This window comes from Bacillus rossius, chromosome 6, assembly GCF_032445375.1.
Source record: "Bacillus rossius redtenbacheri isolate Brsri chromosome 6, Brsri_v3, whole genome shotgun sequence".
Classification (NCBI taxonomy): domain Eukaryota; kingdom Metazoa; phylum Arthropoda; class Insecta; order Phasmatodea; family Bacillidae; genus Bacillus; species Bacillus rossius.
In genome coordinates, this window is record NC_086334.1 from 39,199,438 (window position 1) to 39,222,645 (window position 23,208).

Sequence of the window (23,208 nt, forward strand, 5' to 3'; positions counted from 1 at the left end):
TATTGTTTAGCTGAGGTATATTGGATAACAAAATTAGCAACAAAACATATTAATGAATTTTTATATTATCAAACATCTATAGAAATTGAAAGGAAACATGCTGTAAAGATTAGTTTAGCCCTGAAAGTGTGACTTAAGGTTAACAAAACAGCTGTTGGAAAGTAATTTATTGACATAATAGTACGTAGCATATGTTAAATTTCTTTTGTGCTTCATCCTGTTTCTCTTTCAGCATCTTTGTGCTATGTGCCTTGTGTTGTTGCAGGACTGATCTACTGGAAGCAACAGAACCTGCACGCAGTTCGCCGCATCCGTAGCTCGACGTTGGACAAGTGCTGCCCTCCGTTGTCCCTCTACTACGGCTACGGGGGTAGCGAGATAGTGTACCCCATCGCGGAACAGTCGGACGAGCCCTCCGAGCAAGGCCCTTTCTCCCTGCGTCCCAACAACAGCGACGAGGACGAGGATGACGAGAATGCTGCGAGTGGCTCCCGGTCGCCACTCCTGCTGCGGCACGAGAGCTTCGACGGGCGAGCAGCGGGCAGCGGCCCTGCGCTGGCGGCGACGGAGGCCGGCAGCGACAGCGGAGAGGCGGAGAGTCTTGCCGGCAGCAGCGACAGCATCCGTCGCAAGAGGCGCTCCAAGCCCTGTGCCCTTGGCATCGAAGGTGAGGTGTCAAGGCATCAGTGCTCGCTAATTCTTTATGAACACTTTTTGAGAAATTTTCAAAATCAGCAAAATCTCATTACTGCATGTCTGAAAGAAGTAGGGATGTGCGAATCCTTGATTTTCAGTTCGGTTCGAATACGATTCGAATCCCTGGCAATATTTGAGATATGAATCAGATTCCGAATACAGTAGAACCTCGATGATACGTTCCCGTTTCATACATTTTCCCGTGTCATACGCCGATTAATTTCGGTCCTGCCGAAAGTACTATATTTACAATGGTTTACTTTCCCGGAACATACACTTATAAAATCATTAATTTCCCGTTCATACGTTTTTACGAAGCGGAAAAGCGCTAAAATTCACAATTTTTTTATATTTTCCTCCTTATAAACTCCGTTTCAATGCCTTTATTTTGAAAAACATTCATTGTTTACCTTTGCAAACGTAAGAAAATAACTTTATCGCACCATAGATATGGATAGTATCATGAAGACTGTGCACTTCGCAAGTAGCATCTATGGCCAGCACCAAGCGAGACTAGTGGCGCAAACTAGCAATGATCATGAAAATGGTGCACGCGCTTTACCAAGGCACGGATCTCATATTTTGTGCGTTCATTTATCTTTGAACTTAATATATCCGTTTGTTATTGTTTTCTTACGATCGGATTGTTTTGTATTTTACGTTTCTCAAGTTAAAATTTTTTGAAAATTGTTCTGTTGCAAAAAGTTGTTTGTAAAATGAAATAAACAATCAAAAATTTCTGATTTTCTTTACAATAGCCTAATTTTTTAAATTTATAATTTAGGCTTGGTGACTTTTCCTTCCCTCTAAGAAAGGACTTCATTAACATTTTGTAAGGCCACTGTTTCTCATGTCAGCTTTACTTGATTATGGACTGTATTTTACATTTCTGGTTGTTTTATTATATGTATATATAATGGTGAATTCATATCTTTCATTAATATAATGCAATTATTTACACATATGTATTTATGTTTAATCTGACATTATGCTGGTATGCTAGATTGGAAAATATTTCATTATTGCGATTCCCTTTTCATACACTTTCCCGCATCATACACCATTTTTGTGCCCTCCGTTGAAAAGTGTATGACAGGGGTTCTACTGTATTAAGCACAGAATAATTAAAAATAACTGATTAATTTAAAAATAATATGTGTTCTCTTTTTTCTAACTGTAACTACTGGCAATTATTTAATTACACTGAGATTAAAATGTGTATAACTAAGTAAACATAATTAATAATAAACACTTTAAAATATGAAAACCAAAACATATTTGATTCTCCAACTAAATCGTAATAAACTGCACGCCATAGGAAAATCTCAGTTTTATAAACGTTTCAGCAAACGAAACCATTTTTTCTCCAATAAATAGCCAAGACTTTTTTTCTTTTAGGTATGTTATTGTTTTTAGTTTATAGTTTGCTATACGACGAAATTCGTAATTATAGTTCAAGCTCTTGAAATCTCGAAATTCTTTTAATGTCACTGTGTTAATTAATTTACATATCTTTCTTTGATACATCATATTATAAATACTTACGTAATAGTATCCTAATTTTATTTTTCACTGCTAGTATTTTGGAGCTGTATTAAATTAATTTATAACTTTTGTGAATATTTGTAATACTTTTCAATCCATGTACGTACAACGATTCCGGGTTCGGGTAATTGTGGATTCGAACCGTACCCGAAATTATGGGGTACTTGCACATCCCTAGAAAGAAGTAGAGAAAAATCGCTTCAGTTTGTAACTTTACAGTGAAAAAACTTTATACTGAAATTCTTTCAAATGTCGGATAGATTTCTAGGGATTTGAATATATTTTCTTTCAAGTGAGAAATACATGTACTTTAAATTGCTGAATTCCAATGTGATTTTGCTGTGTTCATTCTAATTCAGTGCTAATTAATTACAATGCTTTTATTAACTTTAAAGCTTCTTTCCCTACTTTTCAAAAGTTCAGTAGGCCATTACTTCTGGAACAAGGATTTGTACACTATTGACTTGGCAGGTGCTTTAAACATGTTGTCAGTCATTGGCAGAGGTTTGTTGTGGTGTTATAGTTCTCAGCAGTTGGTATCTACAATAATGAAATTTTTTTGCTCCTGATTAAAAAACTTGTGGTCTTCTCATGCAGTTTCCAATTATTGGTAGGATTATTATTGTTACATCAATTTTAGCACTATTTTTTAAATTTTTTTATTATGTTTTTTTTTTTAAATTTTATTTTTAATTTGATGGTGCAAGATCACATATACAGGTCTTGGTGCTGGTTAATTTGCTGAGAATCAACGGAACCGAGAACTGGGACGACCCATCACTAGTGAAAGTTAGTGGAAGTAATTGTCATCAAAAAATTTAGAAATTTTTATTTTATTTTTTTGGTGAAGGAGAAACCCAAAAGAAGGGGTCAGCCTGATATCAAGGTTGCCCACTGTTCATGTTATTATGGGTGCCCCTGTATTTAGTTTCTCGGGCTACATTTCAGTCGCAGTGTGTCCTACTTGTTTACTTTATTTGGAACCGTTACTGTTTAATGGTGAGGTATGCCATTGTGCAAATATGTAATTAACAGGGATATAACACTATATTTTGACTTTAAAATGTGTTTTGTTTATAAAAATTTTTAAACCAAATTTTGCATTTCTTTGATTCGTAAATATGAATATTTTATCATAAATTTATTTTTGAATTGTATTCACATGGTGTAAAATAACTGTTGTTTTCAGTAAACAATGGTTTATAATTTTAATTTGATTTTAACAAAAAATTTTACCACTTTGCACTTTATATTCACCCAAATGTTAGTACTGCTTTAACACATTTTTAATGACAAAAACAATGGATTTTATAACCAGTACAGTTATTCAACTAAAAAATTATTGTTTCAAGTACTTTAATCAAGAGAACTGACGAAATTTAAAATTAATAAATGTTTCAAATTTTTCCGTATCGCTACCCCACTGCATATTCACACAAACCTAGTTATTAACACACCTCCATAAAAATGTATATAAACAGCTTTGCATATTTGTTAATGTAGGCTAATTGGGTTTCAGATATTAAATGCAGTGCATTTTATTTATGTGTAAGGTAGGTAAAAATATTTGACAACATTAGGGGCTATGAAGTGTGCCATTATCATTATTTCAAATCTGCAAGTGCTCATTCAATATCCTCTAAACTGAACTTATGAAACTATGTTGGGAAAATGAAGGTAGGCCTAGGTTATAGCCAATCTAACTACAGGAGAATCCAGTTATAGCGAGCACGACAATAGCGAGAACACGGCTATAACGAGGTCTTTTTGAGGAATTTACGGCGTGATCGCGTGAAGCGCGCTTTGGTTATTTGTCTGCTTTATCTCCACCCTTCTCGCTCGCCACTAGACATCTTGCCGGTGACACCTGTCACATTCTTCAGCCTTGCAGTCGCCACCTAAGTGCGTGGCTTTAAAAATAGAATCCCGTCCTTTCTTTTATCAAACTTCCATTCGTTATCTGTGCCTGCGACTCACAGTCACAGCATCATTGGCTGGCTTCAAGGCCACGGTATTATCGAGTCGAATAAACCAAGCCTTTGAATATACATATACTTGTACACATTTATTATTATGTAGAAAATAGACAAAATCTATTTTTTCCCGCCATTAAACATAACAGTGTGCACTTTTTTTAAATATAAATTTAATTTTTTGGGACATTTTCATTAACGAAAAATAACATTGTTTATAACTATGTTAGGCCAAAAAAGTCAGAGCCGTCGTTGCTAATTGATCACGTTAATTAAACACAAATATTTATAAACTTGTTTGGAATTATTTCAGTCGTGACACGTTTACAAATATCTCACGTTATTTATTTTACTATCTGACAAATAGTAGGCACTTCCGTATTTATTTCCGATTCGCTAGGTCAGTTTTCTTGTAACTTTTGTTTCGGTCAGTTGTTGGGGTATCTGTCCGGGAAGGGGGTGGTGATGGTTTGAGTTTAATCCCAAATTTATTTTCTAAAAAAGTTTACAGATTTCTTTAAATGAAAAAAAGTATAGTTTTCCAGCGACTATTTCGTTGTGAGGCGTACGTGCGTTGCCGCACTCCTGCTTTTTTGTAAGGAAGTAAATCATCGCGCTACACTAGCGCCGCCTGTTAGCAACTTCCCGAACCAACATGGCCGCTAGCAGACAGCCCACGTCGACGATAGCAGGACATTGCTGTGTCGGCCGCGGGCCAAGTCGAGTAATCGATTGCGGGCTGAGATGCTATACTTACATGGCGTGGTAGGGTATTCTGGTTATTTTGACGCAATCAGTGATCGCATTCGTACTTGTGAGGTATCGTTTTAAAGATAATTCACACATTTGCTCACAGAAAGTAAGATTTCATTAATATAACCTGTTATTTTCCAATTATACAGGTTTAAACACAATTTTTATGCTATTTTCGGTTAATTTTTATTTTTTGGGGGCCAAAATCTGTCCGATTCGTTTATAGCGAGGACATGGTTATAGCGAGGATCAAACCCGGAACTGAGACACCTCGCTATAACGGGACTCTAGTGTATTCCTAAAATATTTTTATTTACATTTTGCTGCATTCTCCTTAATTCTGTAATAAGTAAAGGAGTGAAATGCGGGAAATTATTGGATAGCAATTTGTGATACAGTAAATTCAATTATAAATAGGGATGGGCATGTTGACTCTTCTGTGCTTCGATTCCACAGATTCTATCTGGAATTGGAATCGTGGATTCTCGTGCTGTAAGGAGGAATTTTACCAAAAAAGGAATCTTATGTTTAGACTGGTAAATCGTAAGAACTTTCAATAATTTGTATGTAAAATTGATTGACATAAAACCAGTGATTCTTACCACAGTTGCCGTATTTTCTGGCCAGTAAGCGCAACTCACCTTGCACTAATATACAAAAGACATAAATTATCTGAAAGTTAGATCACAACTGCGGTTACCTATATTTATCCATAACACTGTACTTACCAAAGTTAGATTTCTGTACTTCCGGAGACCTCACTTCAATATAATAACTTTATTCCATAAATACAATATTATCAAAAAAAAAATTTTCTCTCCACTCGTAAACATAATTTTTTTCACTTCCAACATTGACGAGCAATCATGATGCTACATTGAAGTAATTAATTTAAAGCAGGCTAGCCAACCTTTTTAATTAATAAACATTTTTATATAGTATACTAAAGCTAATGTCTGTGATAGTTTTGCTACCGCTTAAAAAAGTTAGTTAAAAGTAGAATTTAGTGTGAATAAAATAAACACATTAAATTAAATGCCTAAGATTTATTTTTTGTGCATCACATGTTGTTGCCCATGTGTAAACAAATTTTTGTACAAAATGCACTGTTTTTGTGTTTGTGTTGTTTCATTTGTCATGACCACGATAGCTTGTGCTATTATTAAATGTATTGTGAATTAGAATCACAATAAACAAAAAATATCTAATGATCAGTTAGCTTTTTAATGTCAGTACAAATGTTCACAGACACAAATCAAGTGAAACAACAATCAGGATAGTGAAAGATCATGGTAGTAGAGAGAAATTTCACAAGAACACTACGTCATAGATTTTGATGAGTTTTAATTACATATGTAGTTCACACATATTTGTTGTTGGTGAACTGCAGTGGCTAAACAGATGCTAAAATAATTTATTATTTGCAGGCTAAACACATTTATTTCATTATTAAGTGTTTATATGGTGTTGGTGTCTTGGCCGGAGGAGGAGGGTATCAGAAATACTACAATAAATTCTTATAATCTCTTCTAATGTAATTTTTTTTGTTGATGTATTTATTGCACACTGAACTCTGTTATGTCTGAAGACCAAACTCAGAGGTAATGTAGTTTAATTGTGCAAGTAAAAAAGTACAAAAATTGTTGCAAAAGAAAAAAATTTAGGGTTCATTGTGATACTTTGTCAGAGAATATACGTATAATTAGACTTCTTATGTGTTTAGCTTGAATTTTTGTTATTTCATTAAGAAAGAAATAAAAAATTTGGAATTTAAATTAAAATCAAAGAAACTTGAAATTGACCTATTACTACTAAAACCTCAAGTATGTTAAAAAAAAATTTTAAAATTTTTCACAGAACCCAGTTTCCAATATTGGAGTATGAACATTATCTTATTCAGTTATTCTTTATCAATTAACCAAGTAACTAATAAAGTAACACTAAGTTTGGCTTTCAGCAGTCAGCTGACTATGAACCAATCACCAGCAAAACTCACAATGACTACAGTGAGCGCAATCTGATTAGTTGACAGATTTTCCTGTCATCCAAACATATTTGGACAGTGTAGAAGTTTTGCCTCTTATCTCAAGACACAGGGTGATGTCTGTGGTTTAGGCAGGGTATATGATAGCACAGGCAGTTTCAAACTGACATTTTACACTTTGTCTTTAATTAGGGTGAAGAGAACATAACTCCTTGTAGAATTAAGTATTAACTTACGTTGCTCTTTTGTCTGGTAGTGGGGATTTTTCAGCCTTCAGTATTTCAGAAACTTCAGCTTATGAAGAAAGCATGTGTACTTACTTTCTGCGAGCGGTGTGTAGTTAATTTTAACATTGATGTTTATGATAGTTGCATGCTAGAGTAGTGATATTATGCACGCAGTTCTTGCTTCTGCTTGATATTTGTGTTATAAAGCTTTTTTTTTTTTTTTTTGTTTTTGTGTTTTGCCATACTGACACTATTGGGATGGATTTTGTAGCTAAAAATTTAATAAAAACACATTCATCAGTGAAACTTTAGTTTCTACTCGTAGCGAAAATGGTCTTTTTAAAGTCCTTGCTAGTTAACAATGTTGGATTTTCTATCACCACAAGCCCAAACCTACAGCTGCACATCTCAACGTGTTATGCTGTGTATACCTGCCTGGACCAACATAGCGACTGTCCAAAGTACATTCATCCTGATCATATATTAAGATAGACGAAACGATAGCATCTGACAGTGCTGAGGCTAGTGCAACAAAACACTGAAAGAACATTAATTTGCTTTAAGAAGGTCCAGTTAACTCGAGAAAAGTGGGAGGAATCCATAATGAGGTTCCTCTGTAGTTCACATGATTGTTAGGTCATCGTTGGCCCCTCATTTGCAGATACAGATGTTAAACTGATGGCTTGAATGTATGCACTTTCACATTGGTACACCCTGAGCCTGTGCAAGGCTGCCTACCCTTCGCTCAGCAACTCTTCTAAGTGGTGCAAGAGGATTGACAGCTAGTCACCTCTTTGAGGAAAGTGCAATTTTGCACTGAATTACAGATGTGAAATTGTGAAACTTTTGAAATTTTTAAGTAGTAATTTGTAAAATTTACAAGTTCTAGGTACGTATTTTCCAGGATGATATTGTGGAACATGCCCTTTTAACTTTTGGTGTCTGGATCACACAGATTCTGCTCAAGGGACTCATTAGGGCTCATTAGCGTCTATTGGACAGCTGTGTTCAAGGTGGTGTGCACCAGTACGCACGTAGACATGAAAAAAAAAAGTTTCACAATCTCTTAAAAGCAGGCATAGTGAGGTGGATTGGCACTCATATGGCTTGTGACTGGTGCAAGGCATATTGATAGTGCTGCTTTTCTTAGCTATAAAACTACCTGCACAGTTGAGAGGAAATGGTGGCCATGTGTGTTCCGCCACGTATCATATTTCATGTGTCGTCCACTGGCCTTAAATTGGACCTAATCTTTTCAGTTTATGCTTTGTGACCAGCCTAGACCTGGGAATGGCCCTGATCTCTCTTTGGCAATCTTCTCTTCAGCCAAGACTCTCCTGTTGTTCAGTCCTCAACAGTGCTGCTAACATGTCGCACTGAAAGTTGGGTAGGCCATTTTTCATGATGGCACCATTCCTTTGTTTTTCCTTTTTACACTTAGAGTAAAGTTTCTCTCAGACCAACCTCTATCAGTAGCAAAGTGCTACATTAATTTCTTTATGTTTAAAGTAAATAAAAATAACTGAATGATTTTTGAAATCAGCCAAACTACGGGTAATCTGATTAGTAATTAAAAGTACAGATATTCATTTTAATTTTTGTAGGAAAGAAAGAGTTTTTTGGCATCCACACATATACTCTCTGAGAGTAGTACTTTTCTGTCCACGCATCAACAGTAGGTATGATAAAAAAAAAATATTTTTTAATGTTTTTGATATTTAGTAACAAACATTTTTGACCATCAAAGGAGTAAAATACGAGATGTGTGCATTTTCAATTTTATGGGAAGGTAAGGAAAATGTGTTTGTAAAATGTAGTCTTAAAATTTTGTGACTAATGTTTGTTGTGTTAATTTTGATTTGGTTAATGATCTGAATTATGAATACAGTTTGTGTAAAATCAGTGCTTTTGACAGACATGCAAGTGCTTGTAAATTAATACAAAGGCAAGACAACTAATAAATATACATACTATTTAATTTCATGGGATGTAGTTTTGGGGTTGACCTAAATTTCAATTTAACATTCAATAATATATTTTCCCCATTTTTGTTTTTAAGATTACAGATCATGAATCATCTTAATGTTTACTCTGTTACATAAAAATTAATTTTAATCTATAGGAAGCGAACTTCAGTAGATTAGGTATTGTTAGCAAATATTTTTCACAAATACAATCACTCATTACCTAGACTGCAAAAGGGTATGCGCACACTAGCGATTGTTCCCTTCTAATTGGCGGCCGTCTGCAAGAGAAGCCATTGCCGTATTTGGCTAGGCCACTCGGGACGTGTTGGCCTCCGCACGTAATGGCTGTGATTGGTGTCTCCTCAGTAGACATGCAACTAAAAGAAACTCAACCAATCACGAAACACAGACTATTCTACTGTGTTTTAACACACAGCTGGTCTCTAGATTTTTTTGCAAAAACTAATTGGTCCTGTACATTAGGGGCAGGTATTTGTTGCAAAAGCATTTTAACGCTCTTTAGACTGCAATAAGGTATGCCTGGGCCAGCACTTTCTTGCGTGTAATTGGCGGCAGTGTACAAGAGAAGCCATTTTTTTATTTGACCAGGCCATTCATGATGCATTTGCTTCCGCATTGGATGGCTGTGATTCATGTGCAGACAGTGGACATCTGCCTGAAATAAATTAGCAATCGAGTCAAACAGATGTTACTAGTGTGTCTGAAAATATTTTCTCCAAAAATGTTTGTCCATGTACACAGATAAGATGTATTAATTACAAGAAAATTGTTGATGCTTGTCAGAGTTCGTTTGGTAAATACGTGTATTTTTTTTGGGCAAGAATGGGGCTGTTTATTGGCAGTTACACCTAGTTACAGTGTTGATCATTAGGCTAACTTTTTAAGTGAAGGAAGTGTTAGTTGTGTAACATCCCTACTAGGGCTGAGCCGATCACTAAATTTGCCAATCATTCCGATACCGATCATTTGCGCTGATGACCGGCGCCGATCATTGCCGATCAGACAAATTAAGAATTATATAGCTTGTTTGATGTTAATAATAAAAATCTAAAAAAAAAAAAAAAAAATTAATGAAAAAGTTACCTTATGATAACTTACCATTTTTTAAAACTTCTGACAGAAGACAATTTGTTCATTGGTTTTTAAAAATGAACAATAATATAATGTAAGCTAAGTATTTCCTATTTCTACTAGTATTTCTAGACCTTCCCACCCCACAAACCAAAGTACCCATACGACACTTTTTACAGGTCTTGAAAATAAGTGCTTTATAATATCGACAAAATATTTTCCAAATAAATAACTAAATGCTACTGCAATACTAAGAGTGCAACACAATATGCAATACACAAATTCAGTGACACACATGGTAATTCTTGATGAATTGTTTTGAAAATAAACAGTATATCATGTGTTGATATTTAGATTTACTTTGTTAACCAATGCACACAAAACATTAACACTTGACAACTCTTTGTGGGTTAGTTTCAAAATAAATATTAAGTTTTTGCCTAAATAATGCAGTGCAGATCTTGTAGCATGTCAAAGCACAAAAGATATGTGATATGTCACATACATACTTATGCTTAAAAACTTAGTGTTATAGTTGGTTTACATTACTACATATTTTGATTTAGTATGTAATGATCGGCATTTGGTGATCGGTAAATAATTTGCAGATCAGTACCGATGCCGATGTGTTAAAATCAGCCGATTATTGTGATCGGTGATCGGCATCAGCCCAGCCCTAATCCCTACTAATATTATAAATGTGAAAGTGTGCTTGTCTGTTTGTCCCTCTTTCACGCCGCAACGGATCAACATGATTTTTTGCATAATAGATAGTTTATAGGCCGGAAGTGACATAAACTACATATAATTTGGAACTTCCATCCTTCAGGAGTGAAAAAACGGGTGAATTCAGTTTAATGCAAGAAAGTCATAGGAGGTAGGTCATACACACACTAACAGTGAGTTTGTATCTTTGCTCTATGTCCACCACACTGTCATATAGTAAGGTCTGATGACTTCCTATCCTTCTCTTTGATAAAACCCATCCACTTAGTTAAGCTCACAGCTGCTAGCGAACTAAAGACGCTCATAACTGTTTAGTTTATAACTTCCTCAATAAATGGCGTTGTCTTGAATATGTAATGTGCTATCGTTTGGTTTGTTCATCACGTCTTGCCTAGGCGTTACCTGCCTTCCCACAAAATGAAGCTGAAGATTGGCATACCTGTTTTGCTGATTCAAAGCCTTGATGCACCAAGATTGTGCCATCAATGGGACTTTTAAAATTAAAATTTTACATTTTCTAAGTGTATGTCCTATACACTTGAAACTCGGCAGTGACGTTCCGTATATTATGATGTGTTACCCCAAATTATGCATTCAAGAGGCTTCAGTTAATCACTCTTCACAATGTTCTTAATTTTTTTTGGCGTAATGTCAATAAGCAGTGAGATTACCATAACAGAAACATTTTTTTTGCAGGAAACGTGGCATTTGTTTCTTTATTTTTATTTATCATTTAAAAAATTTTGTAGCACGAAAAGTTATAAAATCAGTAAATGAGCATTCATGGAAATGTTATGTTCTTTTTATTGCTTTTAAGTTATTAAACAGTATTTGCCACATCATGTCAAAATAAATCGGTGTAGTTAATGAAATTTGGTCATACATTTAATGTGTAATTTGTTTAATCTACAGTTTGTCTCTGCATGTGTGCTTGCATTTGTGTCAAGAGCTCTGACTTTGTTGGTAACTGTGATTACAAGCTGTGCGTGCTGTTGTATAGACTGTTGTTGTTGCTGGCGGTGTGTGGAGTGATGTGTGGCTGGTGGTTGGTCCAGAGACCTCGGCTGCCGAGAGTGGGGAGGCTGAGGGTTCGGGCGAGGGCCAGCCCCTCTCCTTGTCGTCTGAGGTGCCCAGTCTGTCGGGTTTTGACTGGCTGTTTGAGCATGTGTACCTTGAGGCGGACACCCATCGTAAGTGTAGCCTGCCGCCAACTTTCGCCTCCTAACACCCGTTTATAAATCAAGCCACTTACTGGAACCTCTAACATTCTCTTTCTCGATAGTCGGATGACACCTTCAAGAAACATCTTACTTGATAAAAATATGGTTTTTCATTAGCCTTAATTCTTCATTTGTATCATAGCTGTGCGTACAAACTCACTAATTGTTTCTTTAGTGTCTCCAACAATCAAGAAAGTCTAAGTTAATTATTATTCTAACATAATTAAATTATAACTTTTAATGTTGTTGCACTAATCTTTTTAATTTTACTGTGTTATTATAAAACAAAAAAAAATTAAAATTAACATAAACATTCAATTTTTTAATTGGATTAGAATGCAGATATTAATAGTGATTTGTTGGTTTTGTAAATAATATAATAATTTAAGTTGGATAAAAAGTTATAGTTAAACAATTTAGATTTAAAATTCAAAATAATATAACTATGAGTTGGTTCAGTATTTATTAATATTGTAATATTGTAAATAATGCTAAATAAAGTGTGTTCCATAATTCTTTAAATCACGGTTTTGATGACTAAATTAGTTAGAAGCTTATTTAGCTTAAGAAAACAGTTGTTCTTTCCTTGAATAACAGCCATATTAGAAAAATTAATCTCTTAAATATTTGTTGCATTTATTATAAATTCTTTAAACAAAAATTTGCATGGGTATTATGTAACTGCTAGTTCTTTCTCGCATAGGTAGTACATAAATAACTGTAAAATAACTGAAGTAATTATAATACTTTAGTGCTATGCCAGTAGAAATAATGCAAAATTGAAAAAGTAATAAAAAATTAAAATCTATATTTATATTGTATGCACTATCAAATGCCATGAATAAAATCATTTATTTTTTTTTACCATTAATCTAGTACTGTTGTGGAGGCCCTATAGGCCATCAGAAGTGTTTGGGGTTAGTAGATGGCATAAATACCCAACTTGATTAAATTTTTTGTACATGGTTGTTCACTGTGGAAGTGATGCACTTCTACTCACAAAATAGAATTGAAAAACATCTATACTCTATTGTACAGATCAACTAGTAATGATAACCTAATTCATCCTTCCGATTTGTTAAGTAATTTGATTTCCAGTGCATATCATAAGCAGTAGAAAATTCAAGCTCCAAAATGAACTATTTCTTATTTTTGAATGGTTTGGATTTTTATTTAATTTGCTTACATTTACATAACTTTCTCGTTAATAATGTGTTCGCCTAATTAATACTACAGTAAGACAATTACATATAATCCTAAAAAAATTTGAGAATGGCTTTATGTTTATATGTTTGTTTATTTTAATATTGGAAAAAGTTGTTCTTATGAGTGTGAAACGGATGTAGTGTTGAAGTTAGTTTTATGCATGCCCTAATGATTTATTAATATTTTTTGATCTTGTTCTCACCAGCAAGCTTAAGTTGTCTGTTCTTTTAATGGGATAATGTGATGCACATGCGCTAGGGTGGGTATTTAGGCAGTATAGCTTCTGCTAAATGGGAAAAGGGTTGGGAATAGTGTAGGCTACTCTATTCTGAGATTTATTTCATCCTGTCTCTGGGTCAGTCACACCGATCAGTCCTGGGTAAGAGATATACAGAAATGATCCGTAAGTCATTCATTTTATCATTCGTGATTGTGGTGTTTGTTGTATATATAGAGGCAAAATTATATAGTGAATAGCGATAAAACCGAAATAAAAGTGATATTAAGTCAATATACCGCCAAAAACCAAAATGGAAGTCAATACACCACCAAACACAGAAATGGAAGATAGTAACACCGCATAACACCGAAATGCAGCTAAATTCACCTCAGTATGGTTATTTCAAAGTAACGTAAATATATGCAGTTTCTAGCTGTCACTATACAGTCATGGGTAAAGGCTAGGCCTGTGCGAATAGTGTTTTTTGGATGCGAAGCGAATATCGAATCGAATACTAAAAATATTCGCGAAGCCGAATCGAATTGCGAATATGTATATTTCTTGACAAGGCAATATTACACTTAAATTATTAAATACTGGATTAATAGGTAATAGTAAGGCTTTGATTCAAAGTTTAATCTGTATTATATTTTTAATAGTAACAAAGCAAAGTAATAAGCAAAAAAATTGAATTATAAAAATTACAATGAATAAAGCAAATCATATTTGTATGCAGTTACATTAGAACTACAATGGTGCTTTGTATTTTAGGCAGTTAAGTAAAAAAAAAAAAATTAACTATCTAAAGATTTGTTATTATAGTTAAACATACCAAATGTCATTGTTCAACATATGAAATGTCATTTTAAATTTGCCTTCAAAAACACCAAATGTTCAACATGTTGAGGGAGAAGGCATTCCCTTCTACTGGTAACAACATTACCTGCCACTGAAAACAGTCGTTCAGAACTCACTTGAGTGGCAGGAATCCCTAAATATTTTGAAGCTACTACAGACAAGTTTGGATATTTGTTGCTTCCATGATTTCTCCACCAACCCAGTGGATCGTCACTTCTTGGAAGACGCGGTTCACCGAGATAATTTCTTATTTCGTCTTCTTTCTGGTTAGTGGCTGGTTGGTTGGGCAGTGAGTCAAGTGCAGCCCACAAAACAGATTTTTCTTCACTAGATTTTACAATCACCTTTTCATTTGCTTCTTTTGGTAAAATTTTTAATTCAGTACCAAGAATACTTTCTGCCTCAACATCAGACATCAGCACGCCCTTAAATCTAGGGTCTACTAGCATTGCAATGCAACTGACTTGCTCCTTCTTGAAATTTGGAAATCGTGACTTCAAGTTTTTGCACAATGCTTTGGCAAACAAAATGCCATCTTTCTGCTGTTGTGCATGGCTTTCTAGGTTGGATGTTAGACAGTGGAGAATTGGTATTATCATTGATGTGGTTGGATAACTTTCGCCACTCATTTCTTCTGTTGCTTCAGCTAATGGTTGTAGCACCTCAACAATACTTTCTGCTTGTTTCCATTCCGATGATGACAACATTTCTGTATTTCCACTGTTGGCATGTTCTGCGACCAAGGCAGCTTTTATTTGTAACAGCCGCTTTAACATGAGAAATTCAGAGCTCCAACGTGTGTCTACATTTTGTATTACCTCAAGCTGAGGCATATTTAGTTGTGCCTGGAGTTTGTGTAGTCGTTTTCTAGCCAAACTACTCCTCCTGTAGTGAGCAACAATACCTCTAGCCTTGCTCAGTAGAGTTTTCACACCGGGACAATCCTTTTTACTGTCTACAATGGCTATTTGGAGGGTGTGGGCAAAGCATATCGTGAACGTTCATGAAACAGTGAAGAGAAAGCCAGCTTAAAATTGGCTGCATTGTCTGTAATGGAAAATATGGGAACAGTACATGTTTCCGTACATATTCCCCACTCTGACAAAAGAGACTTGATCGTTGTGCTGATATTAACACTCGTGTGGGACTCTTGCAACACAACAGTGTTCAGTGCAAATGAAACGTAGGTAAAATCTGGTTGCAGGTAATGACACGTCAGGCTGACATAACTGTCAGTGGACCGAGATGTCCAACTATCTGATGTCGGAGACAGAGCTGATATTCTAGGCAAATCATTCGACAACTGGGACTTAAGCGTTTCTTTGGTTTCATTGTACAAATCTGGTATGTAGTGTTCTGAAAACGTTGTTCTGGAGGGCACTTGGTAAGTGGGCGCTATGAACTTGTTGCCAAGTAACTCCCTGAAACCTTTGCCTTCAACAAAGTCATAAGGCAGCATCTCAGAAGCCAACATTTTTGCAATTTGTTTAGTGATGCTTTGTGCAGCAGGGTCACCTGGTTGCATTTTTTTGTGTTTGTTAACAAAATCGGAAATTTTTGGTTGTGTTAGGCCTACTTGAAGATTTTTTGATGTTTGAGACATCTCTGAATTTTTGCATTCCTGTAACTTTGCATACAGCATCTTGTGTTTGTTTTGCAAATGGTTTTGCAGTGTAGTAGTAGTACCTAAAAAAAAAAAAATAATTAAATAACCATTTTCATAAAATTATATTAATTATATTTAATGTTGCATACCTAACCTAACCAACCGTTTACAATCCACACCAATTCACAGTATTTTTTATGTAGCTCACCTAGCCTAGGCAATTATTTATGGGAGGGGTGAAAACAGAAAATAAAATATTTAAAAAAAAAATAATAATTTTGCTAGTGTTCTTTCATTGTCCCACAAAGCATCTTAAATGCTACAAACCAAACTCAACCATTCATATAACTTTATATGTTAAATGTCGCAAACTTAACCTAACAAACAATTCAAACAAATTTACACAAATTTACAGAGTTTTAAATGTAGCTAAGTAACCTAGACTTCCCAAAAATTTTACATTATTTTTACTGTAGCCATACTAACCTAACCAACCATTAAAACGATAAATTACCAGGAAACTACTTAAACTATTGCAATTCCATTATACAGAATTAGAAAAAATGTAAGCAAGAAAAAATGCATTTGGAAATTTTTGATTACTTTTGTTTTGATGTGCCCCTCTCATCAGTAACTATCCTAACATAATCTAATCATTCCAATAATTGAAACCATTTTATTGTATTATAAATAAAGCTAACCTAACTGTTCAAATGGTTGACTGTAAGTATTGCAGTGTTGTTTCACAGAATCATCAAATATGGTGAGAGGTATTTAACAATACCTTTTTTTTTATTTATATTTAATTGTTTTCAAAAGAACATATTATATTCTATAAAATTATCCATTTTAAATTAAACGAAACGTCTCTGTATCTTATGATAATATACTATAAAATATTTTATTATTTGCATTTCTTAGTCGGAAATGGTAACGAACACAAAATAAAAGTTTTTTTTTTTTTGCACAATCTTGTTTTGAAAGGCAGAAGGATTATTGAAACCTCTAAATAAAGTGCGGTTATGTCCTCACAATATCATTTGCGTCTTTACTCCTAAAATTAAACAAGTTTATTTTATAGTTAAGTTCAAACAGATATTTACATATAAAAAGAAAGATTATATAATTTCAAAAGTATTGATTACTACTTCCGTGAAAAACAAAAAGCAGATGTATGCTAGTAGACATAATTTTCTTTATACAATTTGTTTGGACTTGGGTAGTGTGAATAAACTTGCCTCGTGGCGTCGAGAAGATTTTATTGCAATTGTTGCACATTGCCGCCGAACTTCCTGATTCGGTGAAATAATCCCAAATAAGGCTTGTTCTTTTACGTTTTAAACAAAAACCCGGTGATTCGTCACAACTTCGGCTTGAACTAGCCATTTTACGTGGTAAAGAGAATGTTTACTCTATGTCGTCATAACCTCACAGCTCACACCTCACGACTGAAAACAAAGTAGCAACTACGGCCGTGGCTGCAACTGGAGATTGTTGATGTTCATCTGTTCAATACAATCGATTTACGTGGCCATTATTATTCGTATTCGTAGCGTGTTTGATGATTTGCAGGAAAAACAAAGGCTGTATTGGGACTCACTGAGCTAGCACTTTCTCGCACGACGGTATTTACAGACGGTTTTATTTTTAAAAAAAAAAAAAGCTTCGCAATGCATGCGAAGCTTCGCATCACGTTCGAAGCTTCAAATGAAACAAATAGCAAAATACTGGCGAAGCCGATTCGAATATCGAAACAAGCTTCGATTCGATTCGCAAAGTCGAAGCTTCGCACAGGCCTAGTAAAGGCCCCTGGAGAAACATCACAAGAAAATGTACATGCACAAAGATTTTGGGCTTTTAAAATTGTATATATTTATTTTATTATTAAATGTTTTAGTTGCAGAATTTTGTTTAACTTATTTATTATGTAGTAGTAGTATTATTTAATGTACTTATATGAAGTATCTTACCACTGATAGTTGAAGCAGTTTATCAATGTAATTGTGTTTGATGTGCACATGTGTTTTAATTTTTAATTACGATAAAGACAAAATCACCGGTTTTCAATGATGAAATTAGCATTTTTAACACACCGGAAAGTCTTGGCTCTAGTTGTGTAACGGTGAAACACCCATGTCCAACGGCATATGGAATAGCTTTTTTGTCCTTCCTTTTTTGCTCCCAGCAGTCTGTCACCGGCGATGTGGCACTGTTGATTTTCATGTGAAATAAACCATGAATCAAGTGTTTGTACTTTCACATGGCCTGGCAATCCGGAAACTCAAAATGGATGAGATTTTTGTCTTGGAGATTAGCATGACTTTCAATACTTTTGATATGTGGGGAAACCAGAAGCAATCTCTTTGTTATGTAATATTTTATAAATAATGTTGCATATGTCTGGAAAAAAAAATTATACCAAATTCAAATTTTTTTCCTTTGCTTTTCAATATGGCCAATAAAAGTATGATATAAAATTTAGTGTTAGTAGGATACCATATTTTGATCAGTATATGGGTCGCATCTTTAATTTAGGGCATAAAAATCTGTTTTCACTGTAAGGGTTGACCTGGAATAAGGGTTGCACCATGTATCTGTCTTCACTAGAGTTCCATGGAGACAAGTGAAGTGTATGTGTTCCGTGTCTCAGCTTATGAGCGTGTTAGAAATACGGCACTGGTGTTGGTCCTTTATCCTTCTTTGTCTGCTTCCGGTCCTACTTTATTACTGTGGGAGGGTGTGAGGCGGCAGTCCTGCACTCACTTCTCTCCCCCGTTTATGGCTAGTTATTCAAGCATACTGTGGAATGTTTAAATTTTATGTAATTACTCAAAGTTAAAAACTTGCACTACATTTTTTAAAACAAAAAATCTGCATTAAATTTGCGATCCTTATGCGGATGAATACGAACATTGATACATTTTACAGCTCTATACTTTTGAAACTCAATACTTGTACTTAAAGTGTTTTCAACTCTATGCTTTCAATACTCAACACTTATCTATATATATAAAAATTTAGCTTCCGTATGTATTTGGCCGCAAAACTCGGAAAGTATACGATGGTTTGGATTGAAATTTTTACAGAACATTGCATCTTAACAGAAGAGTGTTTATATGAAATAAAAGTTTGGGAAAATCCACCGGAAAAGTCGGAAAAAAAAGTTTCTATAACTAAATATCATGGTCACCCAACTTAGTTGTGACCACGCTCGACGATGCTGTACCATATTGTCGAAGTTCAAGCACATCAGGCTACTCGACCATTGTGCCTTGACGACTATAATTTACACAAATATGTATATATATATATTTCAAGAAAGAATAAAAAACTTTATTTAATTTGAAAGTATATTCTTTCGACTCTATTGATAAAAATACGTTTAAATTAAAAAATATTCAAATTTTTGGAGCGCAGTAAAAAAAATGCATTTAACCACGAATATGCGAGTTAAACTTCAGAACGATCCAACAGCAGTCATATTTTCAAGACAATTAATTGAAGTTGGTAACGGCACTGTACCTACAAATCCAGAAACAGGAAAAATCAGCTTATCATCTGATTTATGCAACATCGTAGATTCAAAAGAGGAATTAGTAGACAAGGTATTCCAAAACATCGAAACAAAATTCAAAAATCATGCATGGTTGAGCGAAAGAGCCATTCTAGCGGCTAAAAATGTTGACGTACACGATGTGAACAATAGTATTATAAACAGAATTGTGCCAATTATATTGCTTCGAAATATCTGTCAGCCTAAATTATGTAATGGTACACGATTAGTAGTTAAAAAATTAATGGATAATCTTATTGAAGCAACAATTTTGATTGGACTTCATAAAGGTGAAGACGTATTACTTCCACGAATGCCACTTATTCCGACAGATATGGCGTTCGAGTTCAAACGACTTCAATTTCCAATACGCCTTGCGTTCGCTATGACCATCAATAAAGCACAAGGACAATCTTTGCAAGTGTGCGGTTTGAATTTAGAAAATGAATGCTTCTCTCATGGACAGTTATATGTCGGGTGCTCCAGAGTCGGTAAACCATCTGATCTATATGTTTATGCAAAAAATGGGAAAACAAGGAATGTAGTCCTTCCATTAGCTTTACAATAAAAATATTTAAGCTAAACACATTTTTATTTCTTCTATTACATTCCACAGCCATGCACAGTAAAATATTAAATTAAACAATGAATTAATATTAAACTGTGCCACAGCAAAGCGTGGCCGGGTTTAGCTAGTTCTTTATACTATTTTCAGGTCTATACTTTCAATACACGATACTTACTACTGTTTTCAGCATTTGTACGCCTCCTTATTATCCTTAAAAAGTCCTTAATTTGTTTTTTTGTTTTTTTCATAAATAAGGGCCCTTAAAAGTTGTTAAATTTTACTGAGATGTAAAAGAATCTCTGTTTTATAAAGACTAATTGTTTGCAAGTAATGGATAAATGTGGGTATTTATTTATTTATTTGGTTTTGGTCTTGGCAGCTATAACACTTATTACATGTGCAGAACAATTGGCAAATTTCAAGCCATGTGATTAGATTTTACTTATAAAAAAATTTATTGAATTTTTTTTTTTTTTTTTTTTGTATTTTGTATCTTACCTTTAGACTTGAAAGGTGTGTTTTGCTATCTTAATTTAACATATAAAGTAAATGTAATTAGTGATCAAGTTACAGATAGACACTATGCCTGGTTTAGATATGTTCCAAAGATAATTCTGGATAGTAGGAGCTTATCTCAAAAGAAGGTTGAATGAACCAACGTAATTAGTTTTTGTGCATTTACTATTTCAAATTGTTATTTTCTTGAGTTCTTTGTGATATTACAAATAGTTTTCTACCCCTTGATAGTGATAAAGGTGATTATGTAAAAGGATTTATGAAAACTCCTTAATTTTTTTATTGTGTAAGAGGGTATGAACCATGCTTTATTACAAAAAAATTTTTATAAACTGTTTTGTATGTCCTTAAAAAATATTTAAATAAAATAGTTAATCAAACCTAATATGTAATTATGTACAGAATTTTTACATGAATATAATGTTTATATTCAAACTTGCACTGAATAAAATGTATCTGTAGTGTTATGAGAGTATAACCTCTAAAATATTTGCTCTAATTTTTTTTATTTAAAAAAAAAGGGCACCCTAGTCTACTTTTCTTGTTGCACTGAGGAACTATTTACACTTAACAGTTGCTGGTGAAACACTCGGAGAAACATGCGGGCAAGGAAACACATGTTGATTCCTCCAGTGTAATCTAAGTTTAGATTGATACTCGATACATTGATTATTGAGGTATCAAAGTATTGAGGAAGTCCCACCTCTACATTCAGTTAGAAGAATTATTGTTACAATAATTTTAATTTCCATTATGAAAGTGTCTTTAGGAGAGGATACCGGTAACTTAGTTTGGCTTGTGGAAGAAAACAATCTCTGTATGTGGCACACAACATTTCTGTGCAACTAACTGGGAACAGTACAAAGTTAGGCGTGTTAAGGGCGCAGCCTACGTGAGGGCACATACGGAATGTATTTCCTCAGAAAAAAAAGTGATACACAAACAGCTCCAGATATCAGAGTGGTATCTGTTTACGAAAAGCATTTAAGAATACGCTGGGGGCAGATGAGTAGTGCTGTTTCAGGATTTTGTTTACAAACTGTATTTTTAGAATATGTAATGAAAATGGCTAAAATACATTTTTCATAATAATATTTTTACCCGGTAAAGATTCTTGAAAGCACTCTAGGAACTTGCATTACACCTTTATCTTAATTTCTCTTCCACGTGATGTTACGTTTACCACTCAAATCTCATAGTTGCCCTATGGGAACAACTTAAAGACTGTGGATCAGTTCAGAGCCTTGCTCTTGGAGGCGATACTGCTCTAGAAGCAACAGTGAGTGTCACACTCATCATCCCACTTCACTAAAACATATACACCTCGGACTAGGCGGCTCATTAAGTGGTAACAAAATGTGGAGAACATACGTTTGTATTCCTTTCTGCTTTCAAAATCACTCAAGGCAAATGGTAGGAAGATTCCTTCTACAATATCCCTAAACTACTGTTGGAATTTTTTTTATTTTTTCACTTAATGTAAATATGTACTTTTTCTTTTACGTGTATAGGATAAATTGGCCACTGTCTCATCAAAGATAATGACAGTTACCATTATTAAAAAAAAACTTTTAATAAGCTGGTTTGTGATATAGAAGCAGAGCATTGTCCAACCATCAGCTAGGAGAGTTTAGCGTACAATGCCTGTCTCTCGTACTCACCAACAGGCATGTCCTACATCACTTGTTTCTTAAGCGCTTCATCTGAATGTCTTGGTCTTCCTCTGTGTGCGAACTGTGAAACTATAGGTAAAGTCGTTAAGTAAGTCGCAAAAGATAGTTTAAAAAAAAATCGGTGATAGCCACTTCAGAACTTATTGTTATTTCTCAACACAATCTACACCAATATTAATGGGCTCTTTCTTTGGGTTACCGTCCAAGCCACATTAGAGAAACCCTACTATCGAACAATCATCAAGCACTGTTGATATTTTTAAGCCGAATTACGCATGTGTTTGTGAATGCTCCCTAGACGATTTGAAACGAATGTCCAGAAACAGGACGGATGCTACCATCGATTAACAGTTCTCGAAAAGCACTTGCTGCTACTTCAAGATAAATTAAATCAGTATGTGACTTGCTTGTTACTTTCACGTGTGCCTGAAGTACAGTGTTTGATACGTGCTTCGAATTATTTACGTAGCTGTCGATCACAAGTCGAGCGTTAGATGTTCCTCACAGTTTTTCTGCAGCATCACCATCGGCGCTCGTGTGTCCGTGCGACTGGGGCAGGAAGGTTGCCGACGCGAGCCGCAGCACTGTGTGTGCCTTGTGCAGCTGCGCGCGGCAAGGACACGGATTCCGGCAGCTCCAGCACCACGCTCAGCGCGGAGAACCACGAGGCGGTGAAGCTGCTCCCGGACGCCGGCGCCGCTCCTGTGGCCACGCCCCCCGCCTCGGGGACCCCCGACGGCCGGCGCACGCAGGGAGCCATCCCCAAGTGCAGGACTGCGCAGCAAGGTGGGGTACAGCATGCAGCATTCACAGCACGCAGTTCAT

At 35.0% G+C, this 23,208-nt stretch overlaps 1 protein-coding gene across 4 annotated transcripts in view; it reads left to right on the plus strand.

The window, feature by feature from the left end:
• Positions 1-23,208, plus strand: part of LOC134533055 (pecanex-like protein 1) — an 86,420-nt gene that overhangs the window by 25,693 nt on the left and 37,519 nt on the right. For 3 of the 4 annotated variants that reach the window (XM_063370244.1, XM_063370245.1, XM_063370246.1), the window contains exons 7-9: positions 266-667; positions 12,019-12,153; positions 22,987-23,169. In XM_063370244.1, the coding sequence (XP_063226314.1) occupies positions 266-667; positions 12,019-12,153; positions 22,987-23,169 (720 nt within the window). The remainder of the gene's footprint in view (positions 1-265; positions 668-12,018; positions 12,154-22,986; positions 23,170-23,208) is intronic. The other variant, XM_063370247.1, reaches the window with a different exon arrangement.